Source organism: Muscardinus avellanarius (genome assembly GCF_963383645.1).
Source record: "Muscardinus avellanarius genome assembly, chromosome: 6".
In the NCBI taxonomy this organism is placed as follows: domain Eukaryota; kingdom Metazoa; phylum Chordata; class Mammalia; order Rodentia; family Gliridae; genus Muscardinus; species Muscardinus avellanarius.
In genome coordinates, this window is record NC_137791.1 from 101,984,851 (window position 1) to 102,000,796 (window position 15,946).

Here is a 15,946-nt window from a genome sequence, read left to right on the forward strand (position 1 = left end):
AGAGAGAGAGGGAGAGAGAGAGAGAGAGAGAGAGAGAGAATCAACTCAAATTATGAAGAAAAGGGATGAAAAGGAGATATTACCACAGTGTAGAAATCCAGAGGATTATCAGAAACTTCTTTGAAAAACTATACTCCAACAAAATGGGAAATCTTGGAGAAATTGACAACTTTCTAGATAAAGAAGATATAGAAAATTTAAACCAACCAATAGCATTCAAAGAGATTGTAACAGCAATAAAGAGCTTATCATCAAAGAAAAGCCCAGGACCAGATGGTTTCCCAAGTGAGTTTTATAAATCAATCTATTTCTCAATCTATTTCATAAACTAGAAAAAAACAGGACTTTCTCAAATACATTCTATGAAGCCAACATCACATTAATACCAAATCCAAATAAAGACAGCTCAAGAAAGGAAAACTACAGGCCTATATTACTGATGAACTTGAATGCAAAACTGCTCAGCAAAATACTAAAAACACACATTCAGGACCAAATCAGGAAAATCATACACCATGACCAGATAGGGTTCATCCCAGGGATTCAAGGCTGGTTCAACATGCAAAAATTAATCCATGTAATTCATCACATAAACAGAACCAAAGACAAAAACATATCATTTCCATAGTTGCTGAAAAAACATTTGACAAAATCCAGCATCCATTTATGATAAAAGCATTGTAGAGAATTGGAATAGAAGGAATATACCTCCACATCATAAAAGCAATCAACAGTAGGCCCACAGCCAACATCATTTTAATTGGCCAAAAACTTTAAGAATTACCCCCCAAACAAGAACAAAGATGTCCATTATCACCACTTCATTTCAATATAGTACTTGAGACTCTAGCCAATAAATATAGTATCATGTCACCTGCAAATAGTGCAAGTTTGAGTTCTTCTTCTCCTATTTGTACTCCTTTGATTTCCTTTTCTTGCCTTATTGCTCTGGCTAGAGTCTATCACTTATTCTAAACCCTTGCCTTTTAAAAAATATATTATAAACCGGAAACCTGATAATGGTGCTTATTTTTAAAATAATAACAATGCTAAGAGCTTGGTTTATTTTTCTCCCTGCAGAATTTTAAGCATCATTTTTACATAGCTGGAATAGCTGTCCCAGTGACCTATCTGGTTGTTAAAATGATTATTTTTGTGTTAGTCAAAGATAGCTTTATGAGACTAACAGTAATAGTCTCTGACTGCCTTTCTTTCTTCATAAGTTCTTCACAGTTTCTCCAAATGAAAGCTAACCTGAGTACCACCATGCCTCTACAGCTCAAACACTAGAATCATCCTGCCTATTCAAGGGTGCAAACTGTCCTCCAAGCATAGCTTTCACCTGTAAGACAAGCATGTCTTATGTCTTTAACAAGCCGTAGATTATGCTTGGAATATCTTCTTGTATGTTTAAAAATCTCCTTTTATTTGTCATTAGTCTTGTTGAGATTGTGTCATTTGTTCCTTACCTGCCATGAAGTTTGTCTGTCTTTGTCCTCTGTATTGCAAATAATAAAACCAAGATTCAGGGATTGAACTTGTCCTTCATGTGGATAGATGGCAGTGCCAGAGGTTTGATTTCAAAGTTGTCTGATGGCTCAGGGTATATGTTTTCCACTCTATTATTTCACTTTTGATGACAGGAAGAGTAAAGAGAAATATCAGAGAAAGGATAAAATCAGATTAGCTTTGAAGAGTAAAAATTTAGGAGTCAGTAAGAAAGTTGGAGAGAACTCTTTGTGCTGGGTATAGAGTGTAGAATAGAAAATGGGTAAATAAGAGATTGAAAGCTATTTGCACAACTCAGGGAGGCCATTCTGACTCTAATAGCAGGGCTTATTAGGAAATACATTTAGGAATCACTGTTATACTTGATAATAGACTAGAAAGCTTAATATTGTTTCTATAGATGATGACAAATTTCTGAAGGATTTGATCCAGGATAATAAAATGTCATGATGAAAGTGGTAAAATACAAAAAATTATGACTATATCAGAGTAAGATAAGTGGACTTTGAAACATAAAAATGAATTGAAAATTTCTTATAATAATTGAGACGAGAATGAGCAGAACCAAAACTAGCCTAATAGGCAGATTTAGAAAGTAGTGTCTTTAGAACTTGGTTGGAATTGAAAGATATGAATAAGAGGATGCTGCTGCTAAAATGTATTTTAAATAATTGGGAGGATTGGGATGCTCCTGATTAAAGCAAGGAAAATGTAAACCCGTACTTTTTGCGCAATAAAAAGGTAATAAAAATTTGTGAGGTCCTGGTTGGACAATAACCTAGGTGTGTCTAGTGGGATATTAGAAAGATGAAGCTCAATATTGTCAGATGACTCGAGAGAAAAATTAGATAGTTATTTATGTACGCTAACATTAAAGATTTGTGTTGTTATATTTATTTAGTTATGTTTTATTCAAACATTTAAATACTCAACTTGAGCTCTTAAAATTAATCTGAGAACAGAAACATTTGTAAATACAATATGTAAATTTGAGGATAAAAATAATGTGACAAGAGGCACAGATGGTATTTTCTTCACTTGGAATCATGACTATTTTTTAAATTATTTAATCTTTTTTTCAATCAATGCTTTTGTGAGCATAGGTATATATGCTCTCAAATCCCTTTCTAGAGTCTTGTTAATTTTAATACTTTTATTGGTGCATTATTGTCTCAATCCATAATGTAGTTTCTAGTGATATTTACATAAAGGCACACAGATCATGTTTGAGTTAATTTCATTTTTAAAATTTTTGGTTTTTGAAATAAAGTCTCATACATTGCTGAGAGTTGCTTCATTGGTAGGGCCTTCCTTGAACTTGAAATTCTGTCCCAGCTTCCCAAGTGCTGTGATTATTAGGATGCACCACCATGTTCACCTGACCACTTTTTTTTGTTTGTTTCTTTGGTAGTACCCAAAGAGTACCTGGGTTCTTTAGATGGAACCCAGGAGCCTTCTACCTCCGGGCTACATTCCCATATTTTTTTTATTTGGAAACAGGGTCTCTGAAACCAGCGGAGGCTGGCTTCAAACCTGTGCGATCCTCCTGTCTCAGCCTCCCAAGCACCAGGATTACAAGCCTGCGCCACCATGCCTGGCGCCACTTTGTTTTTAATTGTTTGATGTGGATGAAGAAGAATGTATCCAAGGTAATGTGAAGAAAGCATAAATGTCTCAATCTAAAGGACATATGGTACATTTTTTCTTTTAGCTTTAACTTTAAAAAGAAATGTCAATATTGATCTTAAAGGAAGTTGGGTTGCCAAAATATCATGGCCATTTTCTACCATGGCCATCTATATCTTCTTTGGCCTTTAATTTTCCCAACTGATTTGTTTTAATCTACAACTATATTAATAATATTATTTTTCCACTGTTGGTATTAGGTCACAGAAGGTAGAAATCTAGATCTCAATAAGGAAGCCTCTTGAGTTTTAAATCTTAAAAAATGCAATTTTTCTACCTTGAACTGTTAATTTCTTTTCCAAGTAGCTTTTCCACCAGGAATGGCGGCCCACGTTTATCATTTCAGCACTTTAGAAGCTGAGACAGGAGGACTACAGATTCGAGCACAGGAGAATGGCAACTCCAGCAACACAGCAAGATTGCCATAAACCAAGGAAATACTGTTTCAAAATAAAAAGAGCTGGGGATGTAGCTCAAAGGTAGAGTCCTTGTTTTCAATCCACAGTTCCACAAAACAAAAACAAAACTCAAGTAGCTTTTCCGAAGAAACCTAGAATATACTTCACACATTGCTGACTGAAAGTGAACTGTGATTATTATGAAACAAGAGAAGCATTTAGCACCTGCAAGTCTGACCTAAATTCAGCATAACAGGGAATGTTCCAAGTGAGATTGCTTGACAAGCTTCATTACTCTTATGTGACTTCAAACATGAAATTAAATGTTAAATGATAGAATCCTGAATGAATGTAAGTTAGGGTGTTTATTGAAATGCAAAATATGAGGAATTTATAAATTGAAAGCCCAATTTTCTTTTTCATTGTTCTTCTGGCTATCAAGTAAACCAGACCTTTAGATCATTTCATGTAATGTATTTCCCTTTCTGTGTTCTATTTGTTTAGCTCTGAGGCAAAACTTGGATCATACTCAAAGGCATGCTGATGTTCCAAGAATTGTATAGGGTTTATACAAATAGTATCCCATTAAAATGTTAACATCTTAATATTAATACATAAAATATCACATATATTTTATTCTCTTGGCAAAGTCAAGCTCACGTAAATATTGTTGCCTCTAGGGAAAATAAATTTAATTGGTATTTTCAAAACTTCCTGCATATGACCTTTATATACACAGAAGAGGACATAAAATAATATAATGCAAAAAAGAATGTAATGTCTAGACTTTCAGGATAATTGAATATCAGAAATGATAACACCAAGACTCCTTTTCCCCTCTCTCTTGACCTTCCAGGAAATGGTTTCAATATATGGCATTATTTAGTGATGATTATTTCTTGTCAAAATGCAGATAATTGCATTGAAATTGTCTACATATTTTTCAATGTCAAAATTATTTCAGATTTCAAGATTTATCAATGGACCTTTCTGATATTCTATAACAACATTCAATCTGAAGGTTGGATTTCTTCCTCCTCCTTTTTCTCCTCCTCCTCCTCCTCCTCCTCCTCCTCCTCCTCCTCCTCCTCTTCCTCCTCCTCCTTCTTCATTTTTTTATTTTTTGGTGCTAGACATCATACCCAGGGCCTCCCACATACTAAGCATGGACTTAGTTTTGTACGGCATCCAATGCAATATTAGTGGACTCCTTTAAAGAAGAATACAAAATAAATTATGAATGCAAAATTATGCATAAAAGTGGATATTCAGATGAGAAAATAAATTTCAACCAAAAAAGGCCAAATGCCAGAAATACCACCAAAGCAACATAAAGTATGTTTGAAAATTACTAATGCTTGAACATACATCTTTTTTAAATTTTTAACTATAGATTTTGGTTATATCGTCTTAGTTTCTGATAGGGATCCAGTCATAGTTCTCTAATCCCTAATCTTCTGGCCTCAGAATGACTTTTGAGATAGGGAATTTAGAGATAAAGGTCATTAGGGAGGGTATTAACTAATATGACTGGTTTCTGATGAAAATAAAATATTAGGACACATAATGAACAACTTGGTATAAAGATGTATCTAAATAAAGGAATGACTATATGGGGATGGAGGGAGAGAAGATGGTCTACCCCAACCCAGAGCTGACTTGAAGTCAGCTTCTGAGACACAAGAGCTTTGCCTAAATTCACATCGACATGAATGGGAACACTATTCTAGATCTCTTTCTCTGTGTGGTTTATTTTCTCTCATTTTATTTTTTAATGTATTTTATGTATTTATATATATTACTTATTTATTTTTATGTATTATGTACTTTTGTATTTATATGTATTTTTATTCTTTTGATATATTTAAATGCCATATGACAATTTTCTAATCTATAATATTTAAACATTGACATTCTGTTAAATCCTCTAATGCCAAGAGAAAACAGCCTCTGAACATTTGCATTAACAGATTATTGTTTACATTACTTTGTTGAGCAAAAGTCTATGCTTAAGAGAAAAATAAACATTTAAGTTGAAAGGATTACATTCAGAAATACTAAAATGGAAAGTCCAATAGCAGTATGGCTAGACTCTAAGAAGTTAAAAGTATAACTCTCTGAACTGTCCTTTATTCTAAGGAAAGTATTATTGACTCTTTATGCTTCATCGTGTATATGTTTGTGTAGAACCACATATGCCTCCATATAAAATTATTTGGGGAGGGCTATTTTACTCCTGGTGATATAAAAATAGAATTCATTTAATCAGCATCATAATAGTGTTGCAGTTTCTGAATGGAATTATGAATGAATTTAGAGGCTTAGAGAGAGTATTAAAGAAGGGGATTAAGAGCAGATACATAAATAGAAAAGTAATTGCTGCCATTTCTTTAAGATTTAGTATCTCCTCTGTCTTGTGTTAAACAGCCCACTAATATCAACTCCTTCAATGTAAGAGACAACTATAATATGAGTAGCATATGTATCTCCATTTATAGACGAGGAAACCATAGTTCAGAGAGATAGACTTTCACCCAGATGTTTTCTAAAGCTGAAGCCCTTGTACTTAACCATTGCCCTATACCATCCTTTGTCTTTGACAATGGACTGTAAGAACGCCTGAGAACTACACTTAAACAATGATGGAAATTCCATTCATTCCAGAGAATTCTAAATAATTCAGGCTTTCTGATATGTTGATCAGAGGGAAAACACTCTAACTGGGAATTCTAAGACCTTCCTTGAAAGTCCTCAGCACCAGAAGCCTATATAACTTTTACTTATCATTCCAAAAGACACCTTAAAAAAACTCAAGATTAAGAAAATAAGTTGATGAAGTTTACCCATTGACGCAGCCCTGAAGGGAGGCATGGGGCGGGGCCTGCGTGATGACGTAGCAGGCGTGCGCAGTGACGTCCTGCTGCCCTGTTACTCTGTGGAGGGGCCAAGGCCAGACGGCTGGACCCCTCCTGGAGCACTGAGCTTGGAAGTGCTGGGGAAAGCCCTCGGCGACCTTCCAGAGCTGAGTACAGGCTTTGGCGACCTTCCAGAAGGTGACTGTCCCTGCTGGCTGGCTTCCCAGCCACTGATCACCGTGTTGGTGAAGACTGCCTTCTAGCAGTTTCCTGTGACTTCCTCCTCAAACTCGTCTCCATCCAACTGGAGAGAAATAACAACAACAACAACTAACACCCTTCAAACGTACTTCCTCAGTAAAAGAACATGGCCTCAGGTGGAAAAGCCCCCAAGGGCAGGAAGATCACCCTCAATGTGGCCAAGAATTCCATCAAAATTACCTTCGATGGCAAAAGACGCCTAGACCTAAGTAAGATGGGGATCACCACGTTTCCCAAGTGTATCCTGAGACTCAGCGATGTGGACGAGCTGGATCTGAGCCGGAACCTGATCAGGAAGATCCCTGAGTCGATCTCCAAGTTCCAGAACCTGCGTTGGTTGGACCTGCACAGCAACTATATCGACAAGCTTCCCAAGTCCATTGGACAGATGACCACCCTGATCTACCTGAACGTCAGCAACAACAAGCTGACCACCAACGGGCTGCCTGTGGAGCTGAAACAGCTCAAGAATATCCGCACGGTGAATCTGGGCTTGAACCACCTGGACAGCGTGCCCACCACGCTGGGCTCCCTGAAGGAGCTCCATGAGGTGGGGCTCAACGACAACCTGCTGAACACCCTTCCCCAGAGCATCTCCAAGCTCCCCAAGCTGAAGAAGCTCAACATAAAGCGGAACCCCTTTCCAAAGCCGGGCGAATCAGAAATTTTCGTGGATAACATCAAGAGGCTGGAAAGCATGTACCTGGTGGAGGAGAAGGATCTATGTGGGAGTTGCCTACAGAAATGCCAGCAGGCCCGGGAAAAGCTAAACAAAATGAGGAGCATGGTGTCAGCGATACCGAGAAAGCCTATGTTTTCCAATATGGTCTCATCCAGCAACCTGGCCAAGGAGTCCCAGGAAGAAATTAACTAAGATTAATTTATTGATTGAAGATGCTAAGAGAACTGTTTTTGATGTATTTTTTTTCTTTCTTTCTTCCCAGTTTAAGCATGACAGCAGCATGCTGCAAAGAGACAGAAACTGAGAAAAGGGAATATCATGCTTTTGACCTTATCTCATTTCTATGATTGAAAAATTGGGAATGTAGATGGAATTCTATACTTTAAAAGATGTCTTTTTTTTAATGTCTCATGTCTGAAACATTCAACAGTTACTATTTGATTGGCAGCACAAACCATTATTCTTTAATTTGAAGAAACTTTAGAGGAATTTGTTGAACTTGTTGATAAAAATTAACTATGAGAAAACTTATCCTGTTTTCTGGTAGTAATAAACAGAGGCAAAATAAATAATTTAAATTAAATAACCAAGCAGTTGTGGTATCAATTACACATTTGGAAAATGTATTATGACCTCTAGAAACTGCATTCATAGGGTTTTAACTTGTGTTGAGATCTCGTTTTCATAGCAAAACACAATGCTGGCTTAAAGAATAATAGAAGAAAATCCAAAGCTCTTCAGAAAATGTGATAAGGATTGGCTTAGCTGGAAATGAACATACTGTTTTACATAGTATCTTTTAGAGTGGGTGTTCATCAAAAGAATCATCCTCCTTGCAGTTGGGGGAAAGTAAATGTATTCCCACTAAGTTTAGGTCTTTTTCTTCTGTTGTGTGTTTCATGCTATTCGACTGTACTTAGATTCATACTGTGACTTGACTGTTCTTTTTCATCTTGTGAAGGAGACTGATGGTTCATAGCCTATGATTCCCCTGTTTTTCTTTGTGTATAAGTCCTCAAGCCACGCATTCACTGTTGCTTTATTAGTCCCTTTGTCCTGCTTGGGGAGCATCAATTGTGAACAACTCTAGCTTTTTCTAATTCTTTAAAAGGGACTGTCAATCTCTTGTTTAAACTTAAACTTTGGACTAGGTAACTGATCTCTAAATTAGATCCATTCCATTCTGCCTCGTGTAGGGTCAATCTTGCTTAAATCCTCAGTCTCTTTCTGTTCCACTAGCTTTTATATCTTTACCTATATTTCCACATCCCAACAATTTTAGCATCACTTCTATGTGAGTGGTCTTTCTTCACTGCTAGTTTTATTATTTCCTTCACTTCCAAATTCTAGTTGTCTGAATTCTTTTACTAATGAATTATGTTTACTACCCTACAATATTACTTCTGTCTTCACTACTTTATTAAAACTGATCTCATCTAATTGGTAAATGGAATGACCTCCATGTGTGCCTGTAATGTTTGATGATATTAATCACCCCCCTTTTCTCTCCTCTGGAACTCCCCCCTCTAGTAACTTCTGTGGCATAGTTTTGTCTTAGCTGTCTTCATAGTGACCAGCCTTGATTTGCTGATTGCTTTTCCTTCTATTTATGAAGGGCTTACCATTGATTCTCACATTTGTTTATTAAGTCCAACCTCCTTATCATGTACTCTAGTGATCTGTATTATTTAATCTTGGCCTATTTTCAGATGTCAATTCATCCAGGAACTACATATGTTCTTTCTTCCACATGTGGGGTGTTCATTAAGTGCTGTTTATTCTGCATGGGGGTACATAGTACCTGTTTTTCACTTGCTTGGCTCATTATGGGGAAGGTAGTTTCAGTGATCATCCAATGTGGGATAAGTCTGCTATCTTGCCCCCCAGAGAAATTGCCAATGATAGGAGTTTATACTTGGTGCCCTCTAGGGTCTGTTCTGGATCTTAATCTTGTGAAAGACCTAAATGATCTGAAATAACAGACTTGAAAGGCTCCTGTAATGACCAACAAGTAAGAAACCCTCTGGTGTCCCCTTCATCAACTCTGTGTCTCCAATAGCTAAAATATAGATGATGCATGGTAAAACGTAATGAATAAATTAGTTGTCACTGTGTAACTTAGAATAAGTAATTTTTCTTTGTACCTCATCTTTGATGTTTTTGCTTCAGTTTTACTTCTTTTATTGCTGGTAGAAGTCACATAGAGGATCTAATCCTTCTTTTCAGGATCAAAGGTGTCTGGGATTAAGGAGGACACATGAAAACTTTCAATCGACTGGATATTATTTTCTTGTGACCCTGATATAATGGACAGAAATAGTTGAATTTTTAAACTTACTCCTAAGTAATTTTCAGGCAATAAAGAAAATAGATAAAACCAATTTGAGCTCTATAAATAAAGTACAGAATTATATACATTTTAGTTATTTATTTGATGTATATCTTTTTAAAGATTTTCTCATGACTCCCTATTTAAAAAATATATATTTCTGACTTTTATGCTTGGAAACTAAGAATTAATATTTAAAATCTTTTTAATGATTTTTACTTGCAAGAACATGTCTGTGAAATGAATTCTTTGCATTAAACAGGAATAATACCTGTGGCAAAAAATAAATTTAATCTCTTTTAAAAAAGTATATTATTTTAACTGTAATTCATTATGCTACAACTGAGTTGTAGCTATACGCAAATAAATTGCATTAATTGTACAGTTAGATACTATAATTGTAACACATTATACTTGAAATAATTGTTTATAATTCTTGTGTTTTCTCACATATTAAAAACATTTCTCAATATATCTTGGTTTCATCACATTAGCAGCAACAAACCCTAATTTCTTTTTTAAATAATGATTTTTTTTCATTTTTAAGAAAAATAAATGAGCTCATCATTTAAAAATACAAAGTATACAGAAATATTTAAAGAATTTATAAAAATATCTCTCTTCAGTAGTTCTTGTGACAAACACTGTAGTATTATCATACCTTATCTTCTTACTCTTTCCTTCTCCCGTTACTGTTTTTTCACAGTGCCTGGAAATGGAAACCCTCCTGTTTTCTGCCTTTCATGCTGCCTAGGGTGTAGAAATCACATAGCTCTGGTGACTAGACAAAGGAGGAAGTAGGCTGGGAATGTGCCCAGAAAATGTTTTGCTTTCTCATCACAAGTGGAAAACCAGAGAGTAATGCAACCCTTTCTCTTTCGCTCCTTAAGCACAACAGCACAATTATTGTGCCTAAAGGTCGAGTGGTCATCTTGAGGATGTGGAGGATCTTCATGATGAAAAGTCTAGATATTCACAGCACTACAACCCAATATTTTTAAAACATACACACACATACACAAAGTTTTAAAACTTTGTGTATGTGTATGTCTGTTTGTAAATGTCATTGTTTTAAGTTCCTACACTATTTTCAGGTAAATCAATGTTTCTTCACTGAATAAAACTAAGAGCTTTTTGTTGTTTCTTAGGACTTGAGTTGTAATCCAAATTCTTAGGTGTTACGTTTGATTTGCTTTATACCACACATGCAATAGCAAAACTTATGTGTGAGTTAAATTATCTGATTTAAGCTCATTGAGTTTTTATAATGTAAGAAAGACTGGATTTGAAATAAAGAGCTGATATTTATGAATTAAATTAAAGATAGTGATAGCCGGGCATGGTGGCACATGCTTCTAATCCCTGCTCTTGGAAGGTGGAGACAGGAGGATCACGCTGGTTCGAAGCCAGCCTCGCTGGCTTAAGAGACCCTGTTTCCAAATGAAAAAGGTTAAAAAATAGGTCTGGGAGTGTAGCCCGTGGGAATGTATCCCGGAGGTAGAAGGGCTTACAGGAACCCCAGTACCACCCCCCAAAAAATAGATATATATAGTGATTAGATTATGGTTTTACGACATTAAATATTATAAGGTATTACATCTGGCAGAAAACATTGTTTTTCTCTTGGCTTACTTGGAAAGAGACCAAAGAATCCCTTTCCTTCTTTCCTTCTTTTTATTTGAATTTATATATTTACTTATTTATTTAGTTGATGTTGTGAATAGAACCCAGGGTCTTGTACATGCTAAGTACATGCTGTACCATTGAGTTTTACTCTGAGCCCCTAAATTTTCTTGAAGCATGTTTTGGTTGTATATTGAAGTTATGGAACTTAAAAGTGCAAAGAAGACATGTATTCAAATCCAGCTTCTGTGAATTGTGGACTTGGGCTAGTTACTTGATCTTTCTCAATCTATTTTTCTTCATGTAGATGGGCATCATAGTACCTTCCCTTCTCTACATTGAGATGGTGTGTGTGAAGACCTGTAGTGCTTGCCGTGATCGAGCGACGAGTGGATGTTAATTTTCCTGGTTTGTCTGAGTTTGCTCTTCAGAATTATGTCTCTAAAGTGAATATTCCATAAATTGAATTAAATTTATTTTTGATACTTTTTAATGACTTAATGAAAAAGTAAACTAGTAACAATATGCCTATATGGTTGGACAATGTTATCTTATCTTGGGATTCTATATTTCAATTGATCAAAACCATACTACATATATTACCAAATCTGAAGTAATTGAATATATATGTATGTATATGTATGCACATATGTAAATTTGAAGTAATTAAATCTGAAGCAATTAATGTACATCTACATATATGTAGATGCACTTATATATAAATTTGAAGTCATTAAATATGTATATGCATATATACTTACTGCTGGCATACTAAATATAACTTTAATCTTTTGTGTGTGGGGGGTGGGTACTGGGGATGGAACCCAGAGGCTTTCTACCTCTGGGCTATATTCCAAGACTTATTTTTTTTATATTTTATTTGGAAACAGGGTCTCACTAAGTTACTGAGAGCCTCACTAAGTACCTGAGGCTGATTTCGAACCTGCGCAATCCTCCTATCTCAGCCTCCCAAGTGCAGGGATTACAAGCGTACACCACCATGCCTGGCGAACTTTAATTTTAATGATCAATAAGATACTTAAATATTTTGATGAACATTATTCAGAATCCCACTGTTAATCCATGATAATATGTAAAAATTGGTCATTTGAATTTTATAACTGAATTTTTAAAATTAAGTTTAATATTTGTAGATAGGCCCCTTTTTATGTGCCGTTTTCAATATAGTCTGTTTTGAAAATATATTACATTTACCAGACTTATTGGTATGGTTTTAATTTTCTAAGTTTCTTTGTTTTATTACCAGTTTTTACCTCCTCTGGCATATATATAACTGTAATATGTTTTAGACATTTTTTTGACACTAATGTTTTTAGGAATACTCTGTTTTCAAGGCAAATCTGTATTTTTTTTTATTTTGTATTTTTAAAATGTTTTTATTGGTGTATTGTAGTTTTGCATTATAATATATTCTTTTAACTTTCCTTTTAGTTTTGGAAAAATAGAATAACCTTTGTTTTTCTCTTTTGAAGCCTGATTCTACTCTTGAACAGCCAGCTGAGCTACAGTTTGTTCTTATGATGCTCCTAAAAATATCACACTCACCTAAAGCCACAAAACCAAGCTTACTGCAATAAGTGATTAAATATGGAAGAAGTAAAACTCTGCTTTATTGTCACAGTATTGCATCTTTCCCATATTTTGTGGTGTAGCTATTTTCAACAGGAATTGAGATTCAAGTGTCAGCACTTTCCCTCTGTCTTATTGGTGATCTGTATTCTTGTACGGTAGGCTGCAAAGGAAGTGCTTCTTTGTCCATATCTGTTCTGACAATCTGATATATTTAGGTTTATTTCATGAATATCATTTGGTGATATTTTGGCATTTAGTAAAAATAGACTTTTTCAGCTGTACAGAGCTGCAGTTTATAATAAAATTTGTATTGCAGCATTCAAGGAAGATTTTCTGATGAAGCTAAACCAATCTGTGCATGTAAACCAGTATCAGTTTAGTACTTCTCCTTATTTAACCTGGAAGGCAAGTTATGTATCATTTGGGATTATCTTACTTGACTATTCTTAGTGCCTGACGATTTTCATCATTAGTGTGATCAAAAAGCACTTATTAAGCATCTTCTTAATGTTACTTTGTATGAGTTAATCAAATTAATAGGGGCTCTAATCTTTGTGTGCTCATGAATATTGGCAGGAGAAACCAAGCTGATTTTGAGGAACTCAAAGTCTTCTCTAAGCACACCCAGACCATTTAGTTGAGGTTTCACTTATTGTTGTGGGTAAACTGACTCAGAGATAGTTGAAACTATACAATGACCATCAAAATCTCAATTCATGATATCAGCTTTTGTCTTATTAATATTACCAAAGTGATGATAAACAAATCGACCATTTAATAGTTTAATGCCTTGTGTTGCATTGGGACTTGTAACACTTCCAAGACAAAAGAGGGTGATATGACATGCTGTGACACGATATGATGGTCATCATTAACAAACCTTCATGTTCTTTCTCAGGCACAAAAAGAAGGAAGTGGTTTATGCAAATGTTTTAGCCACTAAAAATCTGTAGACTTCATTCTATGAGTAAATGAAGTGAGCATGAGTCTTAAGGATTTTAATTGTACAGGCTGAGGAAATGCAAGAAGGATCACATGACCGTGTCCAAAGTTCATGAGATTCTCACAGACAGCAAAAATTTTAAGTCTTTTTATGAAGGTACTGAAGTGTTCTGCAGGAGGTTTCACTTTGAAAGTATTTTTATGAGCAAAAATGAAAGAGAATATTAACTTTGCACTTTATCTTTTTGGGGGGTGAAAATCTCCAAAGCCCTATAAGATATGAAATTAGATACATCATCAAATTAGACATAAGTTATATAAAATAAGTACCAGAAAAGAGTAACAAAGTGAAAATTGAGATATGCCTTAAATATCTTGTTTATTCCCTGCAAAGTGAGGATCTATTTGGGATTGCAAGTGTAAAGTTTTCATATTGCTCTACGTAAAATATGATAAGAAATTGCCATTCTTTTAGCTATAATGTTGGAAAATTTTAAATTTACATATCAAAATTTTAATAAAAATTACCGTAATTACAAATCTTGATAAAATCTCAGATTTATTCCTGTGTCCTACAAAGTTCATTATATAATTAAATTATTCACTTTGGCTTAACCTTGACCAATATCGATTATAAAATGTGATCATTCAGCGTTTGGAAAATTATTGATTTACTGTTACCTTCTGCAGATAGGAGTGTTTAACTTAGAAGATCACAATTATGCCATTTGCAAGAAAATGGAAGAACATTATGATAAGTGAGATTAGCCAATCACAAAAAGTGAAGGTTCGTATATCTGTATATTTTCCCTAATATGCGAAAACTAGAGAGTCATGGACATGCCACAGGGATTCCAGATAATGGAGGAGAAACATCAATGGAGCCAGGGAGGTGATGTAAGGGAAAGAGAGGGAAAAGAGTGAGGTTCACTGAAGGAATTACTACCATATGTATACAAATGTGAAAATTCCATTGTAAATCTCAGTACTCTGTGCCTGGAAGGAGGAAGATGGGGAAACAGCCTGGGGAGGGGGCACCAGGCTCTGTGAGCATGTATATCACTGTCAACATGATTTACATTATGATGTGAGACTATAATGCACCAATAAAAGCATATAAAGTAATTGAGTTGTAGAAGTGATAATACCTGGAGCAGGTTTATCTTATGATGATTTTGGAAACCACTTTTAAAAAATATAGTGCTAAAAGGAAGATTGAGTGTGGAGAATATGTAGTCTCACAAGATGAAACAGTAAAAGGAAGAAGTGAAACTTATTTGTTCTACAGATTATCCAGGGCTGATCCTGAAGCTCACAACAATTGATATGTTGCACTTTCAATTGTAACACAAGGAAACAAAGCAAACATCTATATGGACACACGTATCTATATATGTTATATGCTAGTAAATGTAAGTTATTATGTTCACTGTAAAAATACAAAAAGAAATATGAATCAGAGAGTAGTTTTTATTTAATTGAAAAGAAGTTACCTAGCATATTAGAAAGGCTGTAAAGTGAATTAATAGAATTTTTAAACTTTGATGTCAGCTTAAAATATAAGTCTTCTCTGTAACTGCTAGATTTCACTGATGTATTTGGTGGTCATGTAGTAAAACTGATTCAAATAAAAGTTTTAGTTATGTAAAAATTAATGAAATTTCATTGAGCAATGATACATAATTCCATTACCCAGCTTAATAAGGTTTTTTCAATTAGTTTAAAAACATGTACATACTTTGCAGTTTCCATCTCAAAGGTAACATTTGAGCAAATATGTAAGGAATTTTGATTTTTAATTAATATATCCATAGTGAAAAACAATTATGATTCCCACCCTTTCATGCATATGTGGATGGATGGGTAATCACACATGTGCATGTGCACACACACGCGCGCCACACACACACACACACACACACACGCATACGTTCTCTCTCATTCTTTCTCTTTCTCTCACACATATACAAAGCTCTGCCTGTAGTTACTGCCTGTGCACACAAATATACAGATAAAATTACGGAAATAGTTCTCTAGGAAGGTAGAGTAAGGAGTGACTTATTTTGTC

General features: G+C 34.9%; 2 protein-coding genes across 2 annotated transcripts in view; both read left to right on the forward strand.

The window, feature by feature from the left end:
- The window catches only part of KCTD8 (potassium channel tetramerization domain containing 8), a gene marked incomplete at both ends in the record, with an annotated part of 273,534 nt that overhangs the window by 47,056 nt on the left and 210,532 nt on the right, over positions 1-15,946 (forward strand). The window lies entirely within an intron of this gene.
- Positions 6,816-7,583, forward strand: LOC308264500 (leucine-rich repeat-containing protein 18-like; the record flags this gene model as incomplete). Its single annotated transcript, XM_080697814.1, has 1 exon — positions 6,816-7,583. The coding sequence occupies one exon, from the start codon at positions 6,816-6,818 to the stop codon at positions 7,581-7,583; it is 768 nt and encodes a 255-aa protein (XP_080553940.1).